Source organism: Malus sylvestris, chromosome 2 (assembly GCF_916048215.2).
Source record: "Malus sylvestris chromosome 2, drMalSylv7.2, whole genome shotgun sequence".
Taxonomy (NCBI): domain Eukaryota; kingdom Viridiplantae; phylum Streptophyta; class Magnoliopsida; order Rosales; family Rosaceae; genus Malus; species Malus sylvestris.
In genome coordinates, this window is record NC_062261.1 from 32,643,461 (window position 1) to 32,670,366 (window position 26,906).

The 26,906-nt window shown below is 36.9% G+C and overlaps 2 protein-coding genes across 2 annotated transcripts; both read right to left on the reverse strand.

The window, feature by feature from the left end:
* On the reverse strand, positions 1–3,032 carry LOC126603160 (MATH domain and coiled-coil domain-containing protein At3g58250-like). The gene is made up of 3 exons (XM_050269919.1): positions 2,911–3,032; positions 2,652–2,806; positions 1–668 (listed from the first exon to the last, which is right to left on the reverse strand). The coding sequence occupies exons 1-3, from the start codon at positions 3,030–3,032 to the stop codon at positions 1–3; spliced, it is 945 nt and encodes a 314-aa protein (XP_050125876.1).
* A 9,061-nt stretch (positions 3,033–12,093) lies between these two features.
* On the reverse strand, positions 12,094–14,586 carry LOC126609906 (MATH domain and coiled-coil domain-containing protein At3g58270-like). The gene is made up of 4 exons (XM_050277839.1): positions 14,420–14,586; positions 14,154–14,305; positions 13,878–14,035; positions 12,094–13,176 (listed from the first exon to the last, which is right to left on the reverse strand). Exons 2-4 carry the CDS (start codon positions 14,279–14,281, stop codon positions 12,248–12,250), a joined length of 1,215 nt encoding a protein of 404 aa, XP_050133796.1. The 5' UTR covers positions 14,282–14,305; positions 14,420–14,586; the 3' UTR covers positions 12,094–12,247.
* Between the last annotated feature and the right edge of the window lie 12,320 nt (positions 14,587–26,906).

Below are 26,906 nucleotides of genomic sequence, written 5' to 3' on the forward strand. Positions count from 1 at the left end.
TTAAGCTAAGGGATACCCTAACTCACTATCCATATCTATCTTGTTGAAGCACTCTTCTTCTGCCTCTGCCAAATCTCTTTTTGCTACCTGAAGATCAGCTTCGGATGCAGCTAGCATTGCCCTTCTCCTTCTTATTTCGTTCTCCAAAACATCCACATCTTCTCTCAGTCTATTCACTCTTCCTGCCCTTTTGTTCATCACAAGAACAGATTGAACGTGTGGCTCAAGCCAACCCAAGTTAAACTTGAAGGTCTCAAGCTCCTCCCACAACAGTTGAAGACGTTTACAAGCATCAGGAGTTGTATCCTTCACTTTTGTAGTCTTCAGAAAATGCAAAAGTCGGCCCAAAGCTGTGAATGCGCATTGAACAAACGTACGACTAGCACTTCTCTTCTTGAAGCACTCAATCAACGAAGGATAAGACGAACAAACCTCCTCTAGCAACGGAACAAAATTTCTCTCTATTCGTACTAAACCCCTAAAATCTAAAAGCTCACCAGATTCTTGGTCATCTAAAATCTTGATACCATTACGCACTGAAACTTCAACTTCAACAATACATAAATCATTCACCAGGTACCCCTTATCAGGATCACGAAGCTCACTTAGAGGCATGAATGATTTAAAACCCCAGCTTTTCTTCTCTGCCACAAACTCTCCACTGCCATCTGCAACATTAAATTGGATCCATAAAACAATAACCAAGCAAGAACGCAAAAGAGGGAAAAAAACGCAAAAAAGATGAATCATTCATAATCCCAAAAATACCACTAGCTAATTAGGAATTTAAAATAAAAAAAATTTAATTATAAAAAAAAATCAAACTAACAGAACAAAAGCACCGTAGCGCGCAGTTTTGGTTCCTTTATTTCTTTAATTTTTTTAAATAAAAAAATATTAATTACAAGTAAAGAATAATATATTGGTGATAGGCCTGCCGAATTGTAAAAACGTTAAAAGCATCCGATTATGTTGTCAACCATCAAATATATACATATGTTGATGCACAAAATGTTGTCAACCATCAAATATATACATATGTTGATGCACAAAATCTTATCGATTGTAGACCAACTAAATTGGACCATAAATCATACATGCGTACAAACACAAAGATATATTATGGTTCGTCACAAGTTGAAGTTACGTCTGCACTAGTGTAGATCCAGTTTTACTATGTATAATTGAGAGTTACAATGTACATATAAGTTTGTTTCTAGAGGCTAGGGTTTGCCCTTCTTTCTAAAGTGAGGGTGAGATCCCTTTTATAGAATAAAGTTTTCCCTCCCCTCTTACATACATCACATGCTAAGAAGTGGGGCCTAAATATTAAAGCTCAATATATGGTACAACAAAATATATAGCTAGGTAAGAAAATCACAATTTATATAGATTGCTAGGAAATATTTTAACCGATTACATACCTAATTATAATATATTCAAGACTAAAGAGTACATTGTCAAGACTTCAGAGTCAGGCCATCAACCCTTTACTAATCACACTAATAAGTATTCATTTATAAGTAATAATATATTTTGTCGAGTTTTTGATAGGATTGCACACTATACGATCTTTTTTTTTTTTTAATACTATGGCTTCGTTTGATAGAGAAGATAGACTTGTATAGAATTATTCATTATATTAAATGTATTTTAAGGAAAGAAATGAATGACAAATTTCTTTTTTTTTTTTTTTTTCTTTTTGTCCAAGTTAAAAGTTACTCATGAAGAATAGTTCTCCCTTTTAATCCTAACATTTGTAGGAATTAGTAGAAATATCTTTTCTTCATGAGTAGCCCTTAACTTGGACAAAATAAGGGCTCATTTGGATATGTTTTTAAAATGATTGAAAACGTTTTTAGAGAAAATATTTTTGGATTTAAAAAGCACTTTAAGTGCTTTCTGCAAGAAGCACCAATTATGTGCTTCTTCCAGGAAGCACTTTTAAGTGTTTTTCCAGGATTTACTTGCATTTTTACTAAGAATTGGTTCTAAAAACATTTTCACCGAAAATGCTTTTAGTCATTTTAAAAACACATCCAAACGAGCTCTAAGAAATTTGACTTCTATTTCTGCTTTGAAAATGCCTTCAATATCGTGAAGAGTCGTACCCAATTTACACACAAATATACTGACAAAACAGAAAAAGAAATACTTTCAACATAGAAAAAAATTGAATGCGTGAAACAAAACAATAATGCTCTAGTGAATAATGATCTTCAGAACACCAAATATACAACTGTTTTTTGTTAAAAAATAAAAATCATTAATTCCTTAAATAATCACAGGCACATCACAATTGGAAGTAATGACGAAGACACGAGTGATCAACCAAACAATCTATTCTAAGAGATAGAAGGGAAGAAAACGAACAAAACAGAAAAAGAAATACTTTCAACATAGAAAAAAATTGAATGCGTGAAACAAAACAATAATGCTCTAGTGAATAATGATCTTCAGAATACCAAATATACAACTGTTTTTTGTTAAAAAATAAAAATCATTAATTCCTTAAATAATCACAGGCACATCACAATTGGAAGTAATGACGAAGACACGAGTGATCAACCAAACAATCTATTCTAAGAGATAGAAGGGAAGAAAACGAACATAAATTCGAAGGATTAAATAAGCATTTACATGATCCGTACCCTTTTTTATTGACTTGTTGCTATCAAATTGATTAACCACGGTTAAGCTGTATTTGGCATATCTACTCCACCCAGATGGGAATGTTGCAGCATCAGGAACATCCAAATCTAGCGACAAGTGATCTTCTTGTCTATTCTGTAAACAACTAACCTGCCTGAACAAAGCAAGTCCACAAGACCTATCATCATATATAATTAAGCACAAAAATCTTAAGCTTGTAAATTGGAGAGACCCGATTAATTAATTATTAAAACGTACCACTTGTAACCACCTACGAAGAAAAAGTCAGAGTATTGCCAATGGCTCCTCAACTTAGAGAACCTGTAAATTCTCCATGTGAATGTCCCAGACCAAAGATCCTCCTCTTCTTCTTTCTTCATTCTCCTGCAAGCTTAAGCCAACAAACATATAAAAACACACACACACATATATATACAGAGCATATAATAGGAGATGCAAACCACCATGGTCCGGAAGAGAGACGGTCAGTTTATTCAAAATATTTCTTTATGATCTTTGCCATTCGACTCCATTTGGGTAAAGGGGGAATTCTAGCCACCTTTTCATTTACTTTTTCATTTCTACCTCTCCAGTTTCTTTCCCCCACCTCATTTTTTTTTTTTTGCACAATATTTTGTAATGTTGGCACGAAAATTGTGCCAAAAACATGAAGTGGCGGAATGTCTTTAGAGAGTTTTATTTTGAGAAAGCCTCTTTAACATTTCTCAAAAATCCAATGCAAAAATTAGTGTAAAGGTTACTAGCATTTATCAATACTGATTGTGCTAATTCCAACTTCTGTCACTCATATTACAAAATCCAATGAGTCACTCAAGTAATTTTAAATGAATGAACCAAATGATGATAGGGTACTTTAACGAAAAGCACCCGGTACTGTTCACTTTAACGAAAAACCACATTTTTACACTAAAAAGTCAATCATGGTACTATTCACTTTACCCTTTATTTTATCCTTATCATTAAAACTCAAAGTTTTCAAGCCATTTTCATTAGTTTTCCTATGATATTATGGTACGGGCGGGAATGTTCCTCTTCCTTAAACAAGGAGAAAACAATCTATTTTATAATGTTGGCACGAGAATTTGATTTAAATTGCGAGATGACTGAAAGTCTATAAAAAAATCTCACTTTTGAGAGAGTCCCATTAGCATTTCTGAAGGAGAAATCCTACCTCTCAGTTTTGTATATTTCTTTATGATTTATGAGATATTTTTCAGTGTGACCGTCACACGAAGTGGTACACCATGTATCGCTATATAAATAGTGGGATATGTGTGTTAAAAATTTAATAACTTAAAAAATAAAATTTCCCACCATTTAGATAAAAACACATGATGTATCACTCGTGTTCGCGTCATAACTAAAAATTTCTCATTATTTATTCCGAAGTTGTTAATACATTTCGTATAACAGTAACGGAAGTTACCAACTATCCACTTACTTCAACACACAAAAACTTCACTATTACATAGACTGTAACAGTAAATCCATGTCATGTATTCACACACAAGTAACTCAAATATTCATGGCTGGATGTTGCAGAATGCTACAAATTGTCTCCAAGCTCAGTTTGAGGTCCTAATGATGTCGTAGTATGGTATATGGCTGGCACACAACTCATTGCTTTGGGAGGGTACGACTCCAGATCCCATTCAATTGATACAGACGACTGCTTCTCATCTCCAGTAATTTCTACAATCCTAGCCATCCCCCTCAACCGTGAGTCTCTCCGTCCTCCCCTTCATTTGGTCTAAACAGGCTTGTGGTTGGTTAAAACTGAATACAGGTGGAGCCTTCAATGCAATGGGTGGGATCAAGGTCCTACGGGTGTGATTCGAAACCATTTGGGTGACTTTGTGGTTGTTTTTTCTCACGAGTAAATTGTAGCAATAGTCTTTTAACTTTAATCAAATTAGAGTAATGGTCTATTAACTAAAAATTCATTATTATTTGTCTCTTGACTCATCAAAATGTATAGTTATTGTTATTTTCATCAACTTCGTTAGAATTTTGTCAAAATAAGTTATGTTGGAAGAACTATTGCTACAATTGGGGTCTTTCGACTCATCAAAACGTGTAGCTATGATCATTTTCGTCAATTTCATCAGAATTTTGTCAAAATGAGTTATGTTGGAATGATCATTGCTACAATTAAGTTAAAGTTGATGGATCATTTGTCCAGTTGGATTAAAGTTGAGGAACCAAAGGTAATAGATTTTTAGTTGAGTGACCATAATTGCAAATTTTGATAAGTTGAATAACCAATGGTAATGAATTTTTAGTTGATGGACCATTACTACAATTTATTCTTTACTCGTAGGCTCTCCCATGCAGGGCCGGCCCAGGCACAGTGCAGGCAGGACGACCATCTAGGGTCCAAAAAAATTAGGGGCACCAAAATTATTAGGGTGGTATATTATATATGTTTTTATAAGAGTATAAATTTATAAAATTTGATTCAAAGATGTAGACATTTAACGAGAAGTGGTGGTTTGTCATTTGAAAATAATGAGGAGGTCTTGGGTTCAAAACATCATGTGTGCTTATTTACTTTCCATTTTTTACAAATTTCTTATAAGAGTATAAATTTATAAAATTTGGTTAAAGGATCAAGAAGTTTAATTAGAAACAATGATTTTTGTTGTTTAAAATTAACAAGAAGTCTTAAGTTCGAAATACTATGTGCATGTTTATTCTTTTCAATTTTTACAAATTTTTGTTTGGTTGTTAATGTTGTGGTCTATTTTTATCTGACAGAGAGACTAGGGCCGGCGGCAGAGAGAGAGAGGAGAGAGATGTGTGTTTGTAGAATTGTAGGGGAATGTGTGTGTTGTTATCCCTCCTACATTGTGCCTTTATTTATAGTAGTAAAGGGAGAGAAGATATTCCTTCTCCTCCAAGTAATACAAGTTGTAATAGGAAAGGATAACTAGAATCAAATCTAATCTAGGATTTACACAATCACACTTATTCTAGGAATGTTTACAACACTCCCCCTTGAGTGTGCAAATACTTAAGATAGATTCAGCATCATGCAGAAGTTGAGGAAGTCGACTCGTCGGCATTGATTCCAAGGAACAACGCTTATTCTCAATAAGGTAGGAACTTGCATAAGTAGTAAGTCTCACTAAAAAACCCTAAGGCTATGGCAAAAACCCGAGTAGGGACAAAATCCATAGTCTAAGGAAAAATGCATGAGAAATGCAAAGTCAAAAGAAACGTCTACAGGACGTCATCAGGGATATGACCAGCCCAAGGTGGGTGCCTCGTTAAAACCTAGTTAGGTAGCAAAAACTCAGTGGGAAAAATGCTCCTAATCGTAGGGAAAAAGAGTACATTAAGATCAAGCAAGTATCCAGAAGATACTCCCCCTGAGTTTGACATAATTCCAAAGAGAAATAGCAAAGTTACAACTTAGAAAGTTTACACATACCAATTCCATGAACAAGCTTCTGAAACGTCGCCTTCGGTAGTGATTTGGTGAAGAGGTCGGCCAGATTGTCTTGTGATCGGATTTGCGTGACTTCAATTTTCTGATGCTCTTGTTGTTGATGTGTAAAGAAGAACTTCGGCGCAATATGCTTAGTGTTGTCTCCTTTGATGTAACCCTTCTTGAGCTGTTCGATGCAAGCTGCGTTGTCTTCAAAAATCGTCGTCAGGGCATTAACGGCGGGATGAAGATCACAGGAGCTTCGAATATGGCCCATTACTGCTCTCAACTAAAAGCATCCCGAGTTGCTTCATGTAAGGCGAGAATTTCAGCATGGTTAGACGAAGTGGCAACTAAGGTCTGTTTAGTTGACCACTAAGATATTGCGGTGCCTCCAACGGTAAAGACATAACCCGTTTGAGAACGCGCCTTGTGCAGATCAGATAAGTATCCAGCGTCGGCATAACCAACAAGGCGAGAATCAACCCGATGAGTATAGGGTGCAGCATCACTCGAGGATTCGTAGGGATAGAATAAGCCCAAATCCGTAGTACCCTTAAGGTAACGGAATATGTCTTTCACGCCAGTCCAATGTCTACGTGTTGGTGTATTGCTGTATCTTGCCAAAAGATTAACAGCGAATGAGATGTCGGGTCTAGTGCATTGAGCTAAGTACAATAAAGCGCCTATCGCACTTAGATAAGGAACTTCAGGTTCCAAAATCTCTTCATCATCCTCTTTCGGATGGAAGAGATCTCGTTTTGCATCTAGCGTACGAACGATCATAGGAGTACTCGAAGACTTCGCTTTATCCTCATTAAAACGACACATCACCTTCTGGGTGTAGTTCGATTGATGTACTAAGATTCCATCCGAACAATGCTCTATCTCGAGACCGAGACAGTATCGAGTCTTACCTAGATCTTTCATCTCAAATTCCGACTTCAGGTGCGAAGCAGTTCTCGCGAGCTCTTCAGGAGTTCCGATGAGATTCATGTCATCGACATATACTGCAACAATCGCAAATCCGAAATGTGACTTCTTAATGAACACACAAGGGCATAGTTCGTTGTTCACATATCCCTAACTAGTCAAATACTCACTCAGACGGTTATACCACATTCTTCCGGATTGTTTCAAACCGTATAGTGAACGCCTCAGCCGAATTGAGAGCGTGTTCCAGGGTTTGGAAATATTTGAACCAGTCAATGTAAGTCCTTCGGGAACTTTCATATAAATTTCCGTATCAAGATCCCCATAGAGATACGCGGTTACTACGTCCATCAGCTGCATATCCAGTTTTTCGGAAACTGCCAAACTGATAAGGTATCGAAAAGTAATCACATCTATAACGGGTGAGTAAGTTTCGTCATAGTCAATCCCGGGGCATTGTGAGAAACCTTGTGCTACAAAACGAGCTTTGTAACGCACAATTTCGTTCTTCTCATTACGCTTCCGAACGAAAACCCACTTGTAGCCAACGGGCTTCACATGTGGAGGAGTAGGAACTACAGGTCCAAACACCTTACGTTTCGCACGTGAATCAAGTTCGACTTGGATTGCTTGTTTCCAGTTTGACCAATCAGCTCTACGTTGACATTCATCAACGGAACGCAGTTCAATGTCATCGCTCAACATGATCTCAGTAGCTACTGCAAATGCTAATGTATCGTCGACAATCATCTCATTTCTACGCCACACATCATCTAAGCTAGCATAATAGACCGAAATCTCACGATTCTCGGGAGGAGGATTCGTCTCTTCAAGGACGCTTCCATAATCTAGAATTTCCTCATGAGTTGGGTAAAATGAGTAAGCGATAGTCGGATTCACGGTAGGCTCTTCAGGACCTTGTGCCGTGGTTTTCCTCTTCCGGGGGTGTGAATCCTTTAAACCAAGGGGTCTGCCACGCTTTTGTGTAGGGGCAGATGATTGGCTAGCCGCTAATGTACGTGGATCACCAGAATTGGCGTCCCGGGCTTCCAGGAGGGTAGTCCGTCGTACATTTGGTACATATATCTTTGCAGGCGTATTCGCAGCTGGAATATGTGATCTTGTCACGCGCGCTAGATCGGTGAAAGCATCTGGCATGCTCTGAGCTATGCTCTGGAAATCTAATATGCGCTGCACTTCAGCTTCAGACTGAGCGGTGCAGGGATCTAAATGAGACAAAGTGGGAGTCGTCCATGATAATTCGTGTCGTTCATTAGGAACGTTGACGTTCTTATCTCCCCCTTACGACGGGAAGACTGTCTCATAGAAGTGACAATCCGCGAAATGAGCGGTAAACAGATCGCCTGTCAAAGGTTTTAAGTAACGAATAATCGAAGGAGAATCATATCCGACATAGATTTCCATCCTTCGCTGAGGCCTCATTTTTTTACGTAAGGGCGGCGAGATCGGCACATAGACCGTACAACCAAAAACGCGTAGATGCGATATGTCGGGTTCGCATCCGGTGACCAACTGAAGGGCACTAAATGGTTGTGTCGCAACAGGCCTCAGGCGGACCAACTTTGCTGCGTGCAATATTGCATGGCCCCAAGCAGCGATTGGGAGCTTGGTACGTATGACCAACGATCGAGCAATCATTTGTAAACGCTTAATGAAAGCCTCAGCCAGGCCGTTCTGGGTGTGAACATGGGGTACAGGATGTTCAACTTCAACCCCAACCGACATGCAATAGTCATCAAAAGTTTTAGATGTGAATTCTCCAGCATTATCCAATCGAATAGATTTGATCGGATAATCAGGGTGGTGAGCCCTGAGCTTGATAACCTGAGCCAATAGTTTGGAGAATGCAGCGTTCCTTGTGGACAACAAGCACACGTGTGACCAACGTGTAGAAGCGTCAACCAAAACCATAAAATATCTAAATGGTCCGCAGGGAGGTTGAATCGGTCCACAAATGTCCCCCTGAATCCGTTGTAGAAAAATGGGAGGATTCGAACGAATCTTGTCATAAGAAGGCTTAGTAATAAGCTTTCCCATAGAACATGTTTGACATGCAATTTCATGGATCGAACCTAAGCTTCGGGTTAGTGGATGCTCGTGTGAAGTTTTGAGGATACGGCGCATCGCTATTCGTCCAGGATGTCCCAAAGGATCATGCCAAAGTGTAATTTCGTGCGCGGTCCCTGTGGTAGGGCCGGCCACATAGTGGCATTCTATGGGGCGTATGGTCGTAGTATATAGATTACTCGGGTTACGCTCCATCTTCTCTAGAATACGCTTCTGGCCATATTCGTAGGAAGTTACGCACAAAAATTCAACTCCGTTTTCTACGTGGGTTTCAGCGTGGTATGTTTAAGTGAAAACTTCAGGTTTTCAAACAAGGCATGTTTATAAGAAACTTCGGGTTTCGAAGTAATTATGAACATCAGGTTCATATATTCCTGCAGGCAAACACAAATATATATGCAAACAAATATGCAACAAATATATGCAAAAATATTGTATAATGATAATTGAATGAATGTTATTTTGGTCCTCAGGGCCAAATTAAAGTGTGGGTGAAAATATAAAAACCCATATTATTTAAAAATATTAAATAATAAAATCTCGGGGTCGAAAAATATAGGCCGAGAACCCTCGGGTGGGGCTACAGGCCCACGGGGAGAGCAGGGGGTTGGGCTGCTGCAGGCAGACCCCCAAAAAATTTTTTTTTCACAAAGGGCTGCATCAAGCAGGCCCAAAAGAAAACTAAAAAATCTTTTTTTTTCGGACTGGGCCGCTGCAAGCGAGCCCAGAAACAAACAAAATTTGTTTTTTTTTTTCGCGCGGGCTGCTTTAGGCTGGCCCAAAAAAACAAAAAAAATCTTTTTTTTCGCAAGGGTTGCAGGTATCAGACACCCCAGCGACGCTGGGTGTGCTTGGCCGAGGAAGAAGGCCGGAAAAACTAGGACGGCGCCACTGCAGGTGGTTGTCCTTGGTGTGTGCAAGCCATGGTTCGTCGGAGAACCAAGTATCCATCGACGGAGATGAAATCTCGACGTGATATCAAAACCCTAAAAATTGAAATCGAATTTTCAAAAAAATTCCGACAAGATTCCGTTGAATCTCGGTTCAATTGTCGACATGGGACGACTTCACGTCGTCGAGAATATGAACCAAAGGTTCAAGGCTGTGGCTGCAGGCCATGCCATGGTCGGGGGACACCAGGAAGGGTGTCGGGATTTTGGGTTTGGGGCTTGGCTTCGTGGGTTTTTTCTGGGAACAAGGAGAGCTATCTGCAGGATGGTGGTCACGGGTTCTAAAGAACCCAGGTCCCAATCGCAAAAAAATGTTTTTTTTTTTTCAATTCAATTATATTATATGCATGTATAATTTTAATGAATCACATATTTACGTTGATGCATATGCAAATAATAGTTTCAATGCATGTACATATGTAAGATTCAATTCATGACAAATATCAAATTCACATAATTGTAGCAATTTTGATTATGAAGCATACACAATTTATGTAGAATCTAAAATATGTTAAACGTAAAGTTGGGTCATGCATCATGGTGAATGTTCATGCTATCAGGGCTTGCAAAATATCGAGTTAAAAGCTGTTGTTTGGAAAGAACCTGATTGCGTGATGATATGGATGAACTGGTTTGATGCAGAAAAAAAAAATCTCCAACGTCAGATTCCTAAGCGCAGCGGTATGAGCGTGCTGATAACGTGTTATGGTCTATTTTTATCTGACAGAGAGACTAGGGCCGACGGCAGAGAGAGAGAGAGGAGAGAGATGTGTGTTTGTAGAATTGTAGGGGAATGTATGTGTTGTTATCCCTCCTACATTGTGCCTTTATTTATAGTAGTAAAGGGAGAGAAGATATTCATTCTCCTCCAAGTAATACAAGTTGTAATAGGAAAGGATAATTAGAATCAAATCTAATATAGGATTTACACAATCACACTTATTCTAGGAATGTTTACAACAGTTAATTTATTTTTAGTTACTATCTAGTAGCTATGTGAGTTGTTATTTTTAAATATTCATTTCAATTAAGCCTAATCTTCAACAAAGAATAATACGTAGACCAAATTTGCAAATTATATGACGTGTCATCAAAATGTTTAATTTAGTGCCAATTCATTAATAATACATATCAATTAAAGACTCGAAAACATCATTATTTTTTAGTCCTATATCGACAAGGTTAGTAAATAAGAAAAAAAACACCTCATGATTTATTCAAAAACACATTCAAAGTTCATATGGAAAACAAAACTCATCATCTATCTACTTATAAGCCTGAAGTTTTTGTGTTTCCATCTCTCAATACAAAATAAATTAGTCTTTCCGTGTTTCAAAATTATTGAGTTTGAAATGTTTTTCTAAGTATAATTTTTTCGATGTCTTATGTGTGAAAATAAATAATTTTCTTACATGAAATTAGGGCACTTTTTTTTACGTTGTCCCGGGCCTCAAAAATCTCTGGACTGGACCGGCCCTGCTCCCATGTGACTAGTCCTGTACTAGTTGAAGCTTGGCTGCAAGGGAAGGAATCAGCTTAGCCTTCAGCGATACACCCTAGTGATTGAAGATGTGAAATCCAGTTTACGATCCATTTCTAATTCCTGAATTGTTCATGCCCGACGGTTAGCTATTGTTGTATTACGGACGGTCAGCTAATTGTCGTGGATCATAGATTGGTCAAGTTAGCCCTAGTAAATGAGGTTCCAATATCATCTATGATTTTTTTTTTTTTTAAGATTGTAATTGTTTTTTATTTTTTTTTAACAAACGATATTATCTACACTAAAGAGAAAAAGAGTGCTTAATCTTACAATGTACTAATAATAATGTGGTTCAAATTCGCATTTAACGAGAATCGAACCTAAAATCTCTACTATAAGTGAAGAAGAGTACATTTATACCGTAGCACTAAATGGTAAAATTATAATTGTTAGTTATCAATAAGTCACTATCGTTTCGAGTAAAATTAAAAAAAAAAAAATAAATAAATATTGAGCTCAATTGCAAACAAGAAAAAAAAAAGAGAATTCCCACTTGCTATAATATTTTTGAAATATCATAAAATACTGATAACACAACTAGAACGCAAGTGCTTAATACATATTAGTTTGGAATTTGTTGGAGATACTGCACATCACTTGTAATATCAACGAGATGTTTCTCAAATAAGGTCAATGCCTCCCATAGCCTAACTCCCTGTTCATATCGGTCTCCCCAAAGCCTTCGTCTACCTTTGCCAAGTCTCTTTTTGCTACCTCCAGATCTAGCTCTGCAACTGCTAGCCTCGCCCTTAGCCTCTTCACTTCCATCTCCAACGCATCCACACCATCTCTCTGCTTTTTAACTACCCCTGCCCTTTCCACAAGCTTCTTCACGTCCAGAGCAGATTGCACATAAGGCTCCAGCCAACATAAGTCAAATTTAAAAGTCTCAAGCTCCTCCCACAAAAGTTGAACGCGTTCACAGGTATCTAGGGTCATATCCTTCACCTTCGTAGTCTTCAGAAAATGCAAAACTCGACCCAAAGCTGTGAATGCCCATTCAATATACGTACGGCTTCTCTTCTTTTGGCACTCAATCAACGAGGGATGCAACGAACAAACTTCCTCTAGCAGTGGAACAAAAGCTCTCTCTATTTTCCCTAGACCCCTAAAATCCATGAGCTTACCATCTGTAGTGGAAAGCACTTCCTCCAGTCCCTTCACTATGGAAGGGTCAACAGGGATATCAGTAGGCTTAGTGCAAACTTCTCCGGTACGTGGTGCATCCTGAAAAGAAAGCACCTGTTCCAATTTCACATTTGCTTGCACCTGTTCAGATGTAGGTGTTGTAACCGGTACAGATGAGTGTGGAACTTGCACAGAATCCAAACTTAAAGGTTTCGGGACTCGAGCTTCTTGCTTTGAAGGCTCTTTGGGTGCAGAACTGCCAGTTCCTTGGTCTTCGAAATTCTTTATGTCCACCTTACGGACTGCAACCCTTGCTTCAATAATGCATTTATCGTTGCGAACAAACTTTTTCCCATCAACAAACTCATTTAGAGGCATGAATGACGTGAATCCCCAGTCACTCTCGCTTGCATTGAACTCATGTTCAGTCTCTGTAAAATCAAAATATGAAGGATCACAGAAACACTTAATTAATAAAATATTCATAGCAAACCGAGAACTAATAAAAAAACAACAACAAAGGAGGCTTATTCCTAATTTTAACACAACCAAACCCAAGACCATATATACACGTAGAGGTATTCAAACATGTAAGAGGAAACATAGAATTTCCTTCTGAACTTAACCATTGAATGAATCCATCTAAAAACTATATTAATTTCTTCAAAAGAAATCTCCTTTCTATTGGTTCTTGGACAATAAAAGTGACAATTCTTCTTTATCTCTAACTAATGGTGTTCCCAGAACGAAAAAGGGAAGCAAAATTGTATACTTCCGCTAGTTTATCTTTCCCTCAAGTCCCTGATTCCAAACAAGTGTAAAACTTTAACTACAACCGAAGCCCCAAATCCTGAAGTGAACTGACTATTGTTTGTTAACAAAGTTGAACGGTAACTATTTCTTTCTTGCAGACAAAACTACAAATAGGGTAACAGGGTGCCCATTAGCGATCATGAACAATAATCACGACTGAATCAAAGCAGAGCCTCAATAACCGGATGCAAGAATCGCAATTTCCAGTTCATAAATTAACCACATTCAAGCAGAATTGGACACAAAATGAAAAGAAAACAGACACAAAAAAAGCAAGCGTAAATGCGAAATCAACCCAAATGAACAACAGAGAAAATACCCTTGGTTATCGACATGTTGCTGCTCCGCTGATTAACCACTGTAAAGCTGAATTGGGCATACCTAGTCCACAGAAATGGTAAATCCGAAGCATCTACAACCTCCAAGTACAAAGACAACTGCTTTACGTTGTTCCCCTTCGGAAACACAAGGATCCGCCTGATCAAACCAACCAATGAAATCAATCAATCCCAAAACCAACAATAATTCATCTAAAACATACAAAACCTCGAAGCGATTTAAATATTAGCAGGAGTGGATGCATAAATTAAATTACCATTTCCAATCACCGACGAGGAAAACCTCAGAGTAAAGCTTCTGGGTTTTCAACTTAGAGACATTTTCGATTGTCCATGTGAATGACTTTGTGACAAGCTCCCCTGCTACTTGCTGCTGATTCTCCATTGTTGATGATCCAAGCTAAGCTCTCTAATTAAACCCATAAACAGTAAACAAATCTGTATCGTTAGCACGGATATGTATCGTTAGCACGGAATATCGAACAACGGAGACTAATTTACAAGACCCACAACTCAGACATACCTTCCAATCGAAGATCACACAGAGAGAAAGGGCTCCGCAGGGATGGCACGGCCGTAGGGCAAGTAGGCCTGGTCAAGCGCCAAGCAGAGGAAAGTGTTGCCAGTAACTTTACCGATAAGAAACTTTATACCATAAAACTTTTTGGACGGCAGATATTTTGAAGGATTTCTAAGAGGCGGTGCCATAATTGAAAGTTTGATTATTTATAATAGGGAAGGGGTATGTTATTCATAGATCTTAAATTACTTTTCATACATCTTTATTAATTTATGTTCGTTGATCTTCTTTAATTTATCCGATCCGACCATTAAAAATTAGAAGGGTGGGTGAGTAATAATATGGTATGTGTGGATATCACACTCTTATAATAAAAGGTTGGACACATAAGGACTTACATAATACTAGCCTTCATGCACGCGCATGACATTTTTTGAATCACGGTGTGCTACCCGCTATTTACACGTTTTAAATATATTTATATGCGTAAATTGACAAAAGAAAAGTCAAATATTTGAAGTAAATGAATAATCTTAGATCATGTTAGAAGAAACCGCTCATAAACCAATTAAAGCAGCTGAATCCACATAATAAAATCGGTCTTTATTGAATTTATATTAAGAATAGAGAAAATAATATTTAATATACAACTGATTGTTGAATATTAGAGTGCTCAACGAACAAGATTACAAAATAATAGGAATATTATTAAACTAACAAAAATGCCGAAACGGCTACAAAACTCCAAAATGCTACATTGTGAATAACTTATTTTTCAAACTAAATTACAAGCAATATTTATAGAGAACTAAACCTAAGAAACCCTAACTTGGATGAGCTAGACTCAAATCCTAAACTAACAAGCAAAATGCAAATACTAAAATAAAATAAACCTAAATACTAATATTTTCCAACACCTCCCGTCAAACTCATGGCGATACACAACATGGGTTTGTCAAAGTAGATGTGGATGCAAGATTCCAAATTCTAGTGCTAGTGCCAATGCCAATGCTAATGCCAATGTCAATGTCAACGTCAATGATGATGCCAATACCAATGCAAGATTTCCATGTTAATGCAAATTCCAAGTTCCAAACAAACAATCAAAAAATCCAACCAAACAGACCATATTTCTTTCTTGCCCGTGTGGGCCTAAGCCTCAAACAATCAACCAATTTTTATTCTTTTTTTTTAACTCCCCCTTTTTTCAATTTTTTTATTTCATTCTCCTTTTTCCTCATTTTCTTTGCAGCAATACAGACTTGTGGGATGCTCCTGTAGGTTGCAGTGTTCAAAGGTGTAGAAGCAGAGTCAGTGTAAGTGGTTTTACTAAATCTAGTGCAGCTGGGGAGGTGAACAGAGTACGGGACAAAAACTGAACGAACAACTTTTTATTTTTATTTTTTGGACTACAATTTTTATTTTTTGGACTACAACAAAGAACAAGCAACTACAATTTTCACGATGAATCTAAACTGGAACAATCAAACAGCGGAAGACGACAACAAACTAATACGAGATGAACAGATTAAATCCCGAAGGATCAAACCTGCTCTGATACCAAGTTGAATATCAGAGTGCGCAACGAACAAGATTACAAACTAATAGGAATATTATTAAACTAACGAGAATGTCGAAATGGCTACAAAACTCCAAGAGACTACATTGTGAATGACTTATTTCTCATACTAAATTACAAGTAATATTTATAGAGAACTAAACCTAAGAAACCCTAACTCGAATGAGTTAGGTCCAAATCCTAAACTAACAAGCAAATCCCAAATACTAAAATAAACCTAAACACTAATATTTTCCAACATCACATTATTGTTAGCCCATTGAGTATTGTTTGTTAAAAAAAAAAAACAATCATTTGACAACTAATTTAATCACATTATTATCCGCATGCGAAATAACTTTTTTATAACCGGCATTACATGCATTTTAAGATGACATGCCCCGATCCTGATGTCCTCAGGACATCGAGATGGTCACGTGCTGACCGACACACGAAGGTGACAAAAGCCATTTAGAAATGCATGTGAACGAGAAATAAATAAGACTTATGAATCTAATGGTAATTAATATGCAGATAAGGAACATGTTCAGAACATACAACTAATTAGAACACTAAAAGAAAGAATATAAAATTGAAGGAAACAAAGGATGGGTCTTGCACCGAGAGGACTTGAAGATGCCGATGCGGAAGTGCCTTGATGCGGGGATTGTATGCCTTGATTATAGTCCTGAAGGGGGCGCAAGTTAATATACTAAAACAAACATGAGTGGACCAAGTTAATATATATATATATATATATATAATAAAACAATTATCAACATACTAAAACAAACATGAGTGGACCAAGTTAATATATATATATATATAATAAAACAATTATCAACATACTAACGCCCCAGATTTTATGAAAACTCATATAACATGATAAAAGTAGGTTTTCCGAAACCTAGCATGTTATGCGATGTCTCAAAACAAATCTCATATATATCGTAATCACTAGTAAATGTCCAATATTCATCTAGGCCCCATGCCAGCTCCCCGTCTCTGTGCCAATTGCCAGAGGAAAATCGCCCCCAGGCCTCGTGTCAGCTCCCCGTCCATGTGCTAATAGCTAGAGGAAAACCATCTTCAGGCCCTATGCCAACATCGTAACCATCGCCCGGGAACGAAATCTATCCCTCACCCTGTAGCGGAATAAGGACCACTAGGTAAGTACAAAATCATTGAACATACATATATTTGAAAAGCACCTTCATAGTATAAAGTCATCCATCATCTATACTATAAAGAGGTGTTCGAAACATGTTCTAAATATTATATCGTCATCCATCATATATTCTATAAAGAACACGGGTTATAGGAAAAATAGTAATAATTCAAACTAGCCTCAATACGTATGTTATCTCATAAAACGTTTAATAAAATGTAATCATTAAATCATGTTTTTCATGTATGCATTTCTACTATTAAAACATGCATTTTTGAACGGGTCCACTCATAGTACTTCACCATTGAAGAGCCACACAACTAGCGAAGACAGAAACGCCACAAATAATTGCCCCTAAGCACATAAAGGGTACAATTAATAAAACTACATAATCGCAATTGAATTTGGGGAAACGGACATCAAAAACAGATTCAGGACGTCGAATTACCCTAATAAGGGTCCCGGTTAAATTTATGAAAAGTCAACAAAAGTCAACGGGGAATATTCCACTAGGTTTGGGCTTGGTATCATACAAGCTGGAGGCCCGATTTGGTGTGGCCCAAAAGCCTTTGTCCAAAGGGTTTAGGGTTTAAAGTGCACAGGCCTAAGACCCTAAAGGGAAATGGCCCAAAAGCCTTTAAATTAACAAAATAATTAGAAATAAAAAGAAATAAAAATGGGTTGGGTTGGGCTGCCCAGGGTTTTGGGCTTGGCAGGAACGGCTTAAAGGACCTGGGTTTGGTGGGTCGCCTGACCTCAAGAAGAAGAAGGTCGAAATTCGGTCGGAAATTAGACAAATTTTAAATGTTCATAACTTTGACAATACTCAATGAAATCGAGTAATTCAAAAATGAAAATCATAGTTCTCGATGAGACGAAGAGAATGGTACCTCGCACAACGTCTAACTCACCGTGGTTTGGCAAAAAAATACCTCCAAAGCCACTAAGGTAGCCGGAAACTGGGTAAGATTCAAATGGATATAACTTCTTCAATAATCCATGAAATTGGGTGAAACAAAATGGAAAGTTGTAGTACTCAGCAAGATGAAGAGATTGATACCTTGCACGCCGGCCAACTCAATGTGGTTTGGCCATAAATTGCCTCGAAAAGGGCGGTGCTCCTTGCCGGAAAACATGGAGAAACTCCACTGAGGTGTTTTCTATCCCAAAGAGTCCCCAAAACACACTCATTAACAATCCAACAAGGAAAGAAGGAAAGTTCGAAGGTAAAAAGGCCTTACCTACATCAAGGATACAAGGAATTCGCCGGAGTTCGACAAGAGAGAGAAAAACAGTGGTCTCCGCCACTGTGGTGCACCACGGACCTGTCCTGGGTTCGAGTTCTTGCCTGGGAGGATCCTAGGGTGTGGTGGTTGGTGTGTAAGTATGTATGTGTGGTATCTCGCCGGAGAAGAAAACGCCGAGAGAAAAAGAGAAAATTAGAAGGGAAAGAGAGATGAGAGTTGTGAGGAGTGAGGGAAAGAGAGAACTCAGGGAGAGAAGAGTGAGGACAAGAGAAGGCTCAAGGAGACTGCCATGTGGCAGCTAAGGACAGGTGACGGGGGACAAACAAATCAGGGGTGGGCCCCTTAGGCACACCATTTAAGACCCAAAAACCATTTTTAAAAGGAAAATATCCCCAAACTTAGTGAAATACAAAAATACCATTTTTGTTCAGTAAATCCCGAGACGGGTTATTACATAAGATGTTTTGAACGTGTTTAAAAATAGAGAAAATAATATTTAATGAACAACTGATTGAATCACATTATTACTAACCTATTGTGTGGTACTAATTATTAAAAAAAATTAAACAAAAACTGTACAAAAAATTAATTATTTAAAAATACTATTAAAATGACGAAAATACCCTTGTCACATATGATGTATTATTTTGGGTTGCTTTTGAAGTTTTTTGTATGAGGGGCATTTTGTCCAATTTTTTTGGTGAAGCCTGTGACACCAAAAATACTATTCACTTTAGTGTTGGCTCATATATAGAGATGAGTATATCGTCTCGGTGGTGTTATGTGATAATGAATGACATGTGTAAGTATTTAGTCTAAATATATTTATTTAATTGACCCAAAACGGCATGTGACATTGTACTTGTTTCATGTAAGTTGTTCTTGAGGAGAAGTAAATTAATATTAAAATCGTGATCTACGAAATCAGAACTTAAAATCTCACTTACAAGTGAAAAAAAATATATACAATTTGTTAGTATGCAATAGACAAATATCAATAAATCAAAAGCAATATAACTATACTTATACTATTGTAACAAACTTTATGAAGTTATATCGATGAAAATTACTAGAACAATAAGAAAAATTGAATCAATATAAACTGACTTCATACATAGATAGAGGCTTGTTTAGTCATAATTTAGTATATCCTAAAAACAAAATTTCGCCCATTTTAATTGCTTGAAGTTTAATGGACTTCTATCTCCCAGAATTCAGCTATCGGCAAACAAAAAGTCCAACACCGAATCCTTGGTCCCTAGCGAACTTATATGTGCTTCTCTCTTTATATAAATGAAAAAAAAATTAAAGTGATTTTTCTCATGAGTTTTGAACTCATTTTTCATCCAACTTTACTCTCTTAAAACTCAAAGTCCGCTCAACATCGCCTTGTTTTCTTTAAATTTTCTTATGTGGCTATAAAACTGTGGCAACATGTGTGGGACCCACCACCACACCCAAAACAACTAAGGTCATCTCCAACCGAAGGAGGGCCAAAGGGTTCCCTTTAGCCCTATAGCCCTGCAAGAAATTAATATTTTAATGAACAGTGTCATGCCATATTTTATACCATCCCCAAAGGAGGGGACCAAAGGGCCATAGGGTTTCAAGTGACATGTGTCGCTAACATGAGTAACTCTCCAGATTTCTTGTCGAGATGTAATCTCAATAATTTTTTGGATATGATTTCGAGTGACACGTGTTACTAACGTGAGTAACTTTCCAGATTTTTTATCTTGATGTAATCTTAATAATTTATGACACGTGTCATTAAAGTGAGTAACTATCCATATTTCTTATTTTTATGTAATCTTAATAAATTTTCGGATAGGATTTTGAGTGCCACGTGTCGAGATGTAATTGGTTGTACAAATTTTAGATAAGATTCTTATCTACGTGATCCTTTTTATCTTCAACTTCCAATGTTAATAAATAGGTTGGATATTGAGGTAGAATTCACACACCTTCATCTTTGCCCTCTCTAATATCTCTTTCATTTCAAGTTTGCAATGAATTCCAACTTTGGATCCTCTTCGCATTCCAACTGGGGGTTCGATTCCAATTCCGAATTGGAAGATAAATGGGCGTAGATGAGAGGAAAAGATGAGAAATCCGATGAAGAAGATGAAGTATGGCGCAACACAATATATATGGCATCAATGGCTAGGGTCATGGCACGTGAGGAAACTAAATAACAAGATGATCCAAATAGGTCAAGGAGGGGTCGTGCGAAAATATAGGATGGGCTTAATTTGCCTTTGGATCCAAGAACTGGTAATATCTTTTCAAATGAGTATATGAGGCGCCATAGGATGGTACGTTCGCGTGCCACAAACAAGTACCTATAACAGGATCTTGTTTCACATCTTTGGGCCAAAAGAAGCATAGAGTAGGTGTTTAAGTTCTATTTTTTTTAATGTTGTTTAAGTTTGAATAACTCCCCTAAGTAGTACTAGGGTGGAGATTATGTTGTTTAATGTTGTTTAATTTAAAGAGTAAACTCTAAATATTAAAAACTACAACTTCAATTTAAAGATTCAACAACTTAAATTTAAAGATTCAACTACTTAAATTTAAAAACTACAACTTAAATTTAGAGATTACAACTTCAATTTAAAGACTACAACAACTTAAATTTAAAAACTACAACTTAAATATTAAAGACTACAACAACTTCAATTTAAAGACTATAATCATCATCTTCATCCGCCATTGTAGGAGTATAGTCGGATGTAAACAACTCCCGTCGGACCATAATTTCCCTTTTTTTCCTATCAAAATATGCCTTGCTCATTGAAGTGTAGTCCGAAGTGTTTCTTTGCATGTTCCTATCATCCATCTCTTCTTGTATTTGTTTTGCCCGTTCTTTGTGCCTAAAGTTCATTTCTTCCGCAGCAAAGGCATTTTGCTCCGCCATTAATCGCAATGAGAACGCCATTTCCTGTTGAAAGGCTAAATCATCCTTTGCCTTTCCTTTTTCCTTCAATTTTCGGGCCTTGTTTCATCCTGTAGCCCTAGGTATGGAAGATGCACCCGGAGACAGATTTTCTACCATTGTTTCTTGAATGGCAGGAGATCTTGTTCATCCCCAACTACATTTGAGGAAACATTTTTGAACACCAGCGTAGGACCAGATCTTTCTTAAAGTGGATCTTGAAATAACATCCACCCTTTACAAATTTCCCAACAACCGTGATGACTACAGGGTTTCAAGTTGTCGTCCATATACAATTCCTCGAATTGGCGTACCTAGAAAATATATTTACAAAATTGAAAGGAAATTAATTTATGAAATTAAATGTAATATAATTAAATATTTAAAATAACTTGTGAAAACACTGATTTCGTACTAGTAATTGGCTCCGCTTTCATGTCTACTTTTGACCTTTACCACTGCTTGATGTCATTTATTCAAACTTGGATGAAGATATTTTTTACATCTTGTAGAACAACTCTCGTGGTTTTGGATGTTTAGTGTAGCGATGCATTCGTAGAACTCATAGTACTTTTTGGATGTACGATTCCAAACACCTTCACTTGTTTGAGAATTCCCCTTGACACTATCTTCTGAGACCTATCTATAAGCCCTGCAAAGAGCTTCATCTTCTTTTCAAGTCCAACCCCTTCCTTTCATTGCTGATGTCACGCCCCGATCCTGACATACTTCTGGAATCGACACGTGACGTCACTAAATACCCATATATCTCACATACCCATCCTCCGGGATATGGACAAAACAAAACTCAAGATTCGAATTGCATAGTTTTTTTTTTTCGTATACTTTATGGCTGCATCTAACCTTCTTGTTAGACTACCTGCGTACCCTAAATAGGGATCAAGTTAGTCGTAGTTCACTAGTTCAATAAACTCCTATTACTACTGCAAGACATTCCTACAGACATGTAATCAGAATAACAATTAAAAACTATATGCTTTCTTTGTACAGCTTGTCTAGGCATATGAGAAATATATACATATAGCTTCACAACGTGAATCATCAACTTGATTTTGGTTTCAGTTTAGGCATGCGTATAGATATTTATGTTGAATGGGACATCATTCTACCATTTAAGCAAACAACATGATACATATAAAGGTGTAGCACTTAATCGGATAGTAATCTTACCAAATTGGGTCAGTCCACTATTGATATCTATACCAGCCATGACATTACTAACCAATACACTTTAGATATAATTGTAATCAACTACCATAAGCATACCCCTTTCAAATTGTATACCAAAATACAAAGCCAATGGTACATATAAAAGCAACAATATAACTATAATCTAATGATAACTAGCTGGACTAGTTATAGCAAATAGAATGGTTCATTAGAACTAACCCAATTGGAGTATATAATGAAATTGAGTGAGGAAAATACGTATGATTTGATACATAGGCAGATAAAACTAGCTACATCCATTTTCTCTATGTAAGTAGTTATGTATTTAGCATATAATTGTTTGAAAACAACCACCTCACATAGAATCCAGTACATTTATAACTTCACTAAATTTGATTACATTAATTTACACTAATTAATCAAATAAGCATGCCAAACAAATCATAAGAACCTGACCTGCCATATTAAATTGGTCTTGAACTCAGAACATAGTTATACTCAATTAGAGAATAGGTATAATGTTTGATATCAAGGAACTAGTTCTCAGGCCATAGAATAACAAGCAATCCCTAAACTATAACATTCGAATAATTATTCGTAACTAGTACACCAGCCAAACCATATCGATGATTCTTAATAATTAACATAGAAAACCAAACTGTTTATTCAAGTACCTTAAAATAAAAATATAAATTCTTAGCAGTCTTAAGCTCTTCATCCACTGAAAGAATGAAATAATGAACCAACAATAAATCAATGACCAAAACCAAGAGTCATATACTACTTTAGTAATAGCATTGTCCAATCAAGTATTTAGCATTAGCATCTGACAATGCCATGGAAAAATATATAACCACTCACTAGTTTTAGAACTCTAATTATGTACACAACTCTAGGCTACAACACATAAAATTCAACAATGTTCTTCATGGGTAGAACAAATATGGCACATAAAATATTCAAATGTATCTAGCCTTGATTATGGAATAACATTAATACTTATAAAACAAACCCAACCCTTAAATTTCTAAAGAGAACCGAATTGAGGTTAGGATTTCACTATTCTTCCCTATACATGCAACCAATCGTGACTACCTGGTTCCAATTCAACTCCTAAACAATACAACAAGCATCATCTCAAATATGCATACAAAATATTGAATTAAAATTCGAAACCATGAATTGACCCCAAAACTAAAAGTTAAAACCTTGGGAAAATACTTACGCTAGAGGATAGCCCACGAAGGAAGAATCGTTAATTTCACTTAGGTTGAGGCCAGATTCCAGCGGGATTGGCCGAAATCAGAGAAAAGTCATCGGAACATGTCAATATGTTTGGACCTCATTTTCTTTATACATTGGTTTTCAAGGGGTGGGTATGGTAAGATTGAAGACGGATTTGCTATGAAACTATAGCTTTTGACCTCATGTGATTTCATTATCGTATGAGGAAATTATGATGAAAATAGTTTGAAAGGGATCTTGTGAGTGAGGGAGGAAGAAGAAGAAGAAGAAGAAGAGGCTTTTTCCCCCTTTGAAGGAAAATTTTTGTCCTAGCTAAGAACATGTGAGAATATTTGAACACATATGCAAACTATTAACACATTAAAGTAGGCATGCATTCAAAAACAATTCTAAAACCCATGACTTTCAAAGTCTAGTGAATGGTGAACCAAGAGACTCTTTAACAACATTAAAGAGAAAGAAGGTTTTAGAGATTCATTACCCTTGAAGCTCATCCTTATTTACACAAGGGATTCACCCAAGTAGAGGGCATTCAAGTCACCTCCTAGCTCCTTGGATCTTCCTTGTGATTTCCTTCCTTTTGATGCTCCTTTGCTCTTTGAGGATGTGAGGAAAGGATCTCCAAAAACACCAAAGGTTTGGTGTCTCTAAGTCTCCACACCAAGGATGAGGTGTGAAGATGAAATGGATGACTTAGAGAAGAAAAGATTGCTAGCTATTTCTTCTCTATGTGGCCGGCCTCATTGTAGAGAAAAAGAGAGAAAATGTTTCATCTCTTTACCTCAAGAAAACCCTAATGAGGTAAAAGCTATAAAGATGCTTTTATATCTCTTTTCTTAGGTGAGTGGCAAACTTGCAATTAAGCAAAACTTCCCACTACCCTTGCTATGGCCGGCCATCTTAAGTGATTGGGCTATTTGCCCATATTTGTTTTAGTTGTCATACAACTTAAACATAATGGGCCTAGTGGACCAAACCCTTTTGGAACCCGAAGCCCAAAACTAAGTTAAAAAGCCCAATACGAACCTTTCGTAAAATTAATTAACTAATTAATTAATCTTGACCATTCGCAATTAAACCATTTAATTGCTTATCCATCTCATTTATATTTCTTCATTTTCATCCTTACTCTGTGGACGATCCATTAGGTTCCAATTAGCGAGGCAGTGGGCGATTGTTACTCTTAACGATCGATTGTGAATTGAAACAACATTTCAATTCTCCCTTTGTTGAAGATTAGTGTTTGCTAATCTTCAGGGCTTCCACAAACCATGAGTGACACCTAGCAGTATGTCATGGCTACCCAAGCTAAGTAGAATTGGTTGGAGAACCTATCCAGTTACAATCACAATGCAATACGGTCATTCTCTAATACAATACTCTTAATCACATTGTTTGAGTGATAGTTTGTTTCATGTCTACTATCCAATGTAATACTTCTCTATATGATTCAATTGAATATGATTTGGAACATACTTCCTAAGTCATATTCATATGTTTTGGCCAAAGACTCCCGAATCATATCTTAGAGTATTCTCCTTCCACCATGGAAGGTTAGAAATCCCTTGTTGTGCATTCATATGCCTACATGACTAGATAGCTTGACCCTAACAATGTTGTGGACACTCTCGATGGAATGCCTTTGACATGATCAAAGATCAAGGACCTAACAATTAGACATCTATGATGCCTCAGGTCAAATGACTACTTTGCATATTGCAACTTACGAGTTCTTACATGACATGTATGTTCGAACTCTCTTTTGATCGTTGTTCAGTGTACTTGATTACTCTTTCAAGCACCTATGTGTTTGTCTTAGTGTCCAACACTAAATGACTTGAGACAAGCCATACTCACGCTTGAGTTGACATAACACATACTAACCTTAGCGGATTGTCAATGCCTAATTGGCAATCCTATGGCTAGGAACGTTTTAGGAATGAACATAAGAGAAAAGTCTCGTTAATTTAACTTACTTAAATCACTTCTCTCTTAGATCAAATACATTCCTTGGATTCCCTTATTGCTTAAACACATGATACAATAAATAGTGATTAACAATAAGCTGTGCCCTTCATTAAACATATAATAGTTTAATACATTAAGTATTCCAAAAGCTATTACATCAAATGAGTGGCTTTGTGGCCATACTTCCAACACCCTTTTCCCCTTTTTCCTTTCTTTCCTTTCTTTTCGTTTCTTCCCGATTCTTCTCCACCTATCCTCTTTTCTTCTTTCTTTATTCTAACATTAATATTTTAAATCTAGTGCTATTATCTTTTCGACTACTTTAAATAAAATTATTTATACGTGTTTTGTAAAATCTTTTTTTAGTTCTAATTTTCGTTATGCTTATGATCAGTCGTTCATAATAACGAGTGCTGTCAGAATATACTAATTAATATGTCACACGTGTCCTGACCAGTTAGTCAATGAAAGTCGGCACATATCCTCTAAGGGCATTTTGATCGTTTCATTTTTTTATATAAAATTATGGACGGGTTGTAACAGCTGATGTGACCATTTGAAAATTATTGAAAAATTTGAAGGAAAGATTTTTGGAAGAGGTAAGAGAATAGAATGTGAAAAATTAAAATAAAATGAGGTAAGATAGTATGGAATGGTAAAAATTATGTGAAAAATGGTGTAGGAATGATTTAGGTACTTATAAGAAACAAATTAGAATATTTTTTTTTTAAAAAAAAATTGTCAAAAAAAAAATATTCAAATGCAACGGTAACTTGACGTCAACTAGCCGTTGCTAGCTGGAGTTATGTTGACGCTAGGTAGCCATTGCAATTCAAATTTTTGGGCCTCCTAGGGCTGGCTGCCTGGTTGGAATGCCGGTTGGCCTGATTTAAGATTTTTGGCTCAATAGGGCCCACAAGCTATTTGACCTAACCCACGATTGGAGACCATTTTTCATGTCATTTCGAGTTATTTTTAGCATTATAATCCTTTGACCGGGTCGATTGAAGATGACCTAAGTAAACTGTTTAACTTCCTTTGCCTCACCGCGTTCGAGCTCGTTGATGGATCAGCGTCCATGGCCATGCCGACAGCTTGCCATGTATGGACAATGACGACTCCGGTGAGAAAATCCCAAAAGCGACTTCGAGGACATCCCCGTGTCCATTGTCCACGTC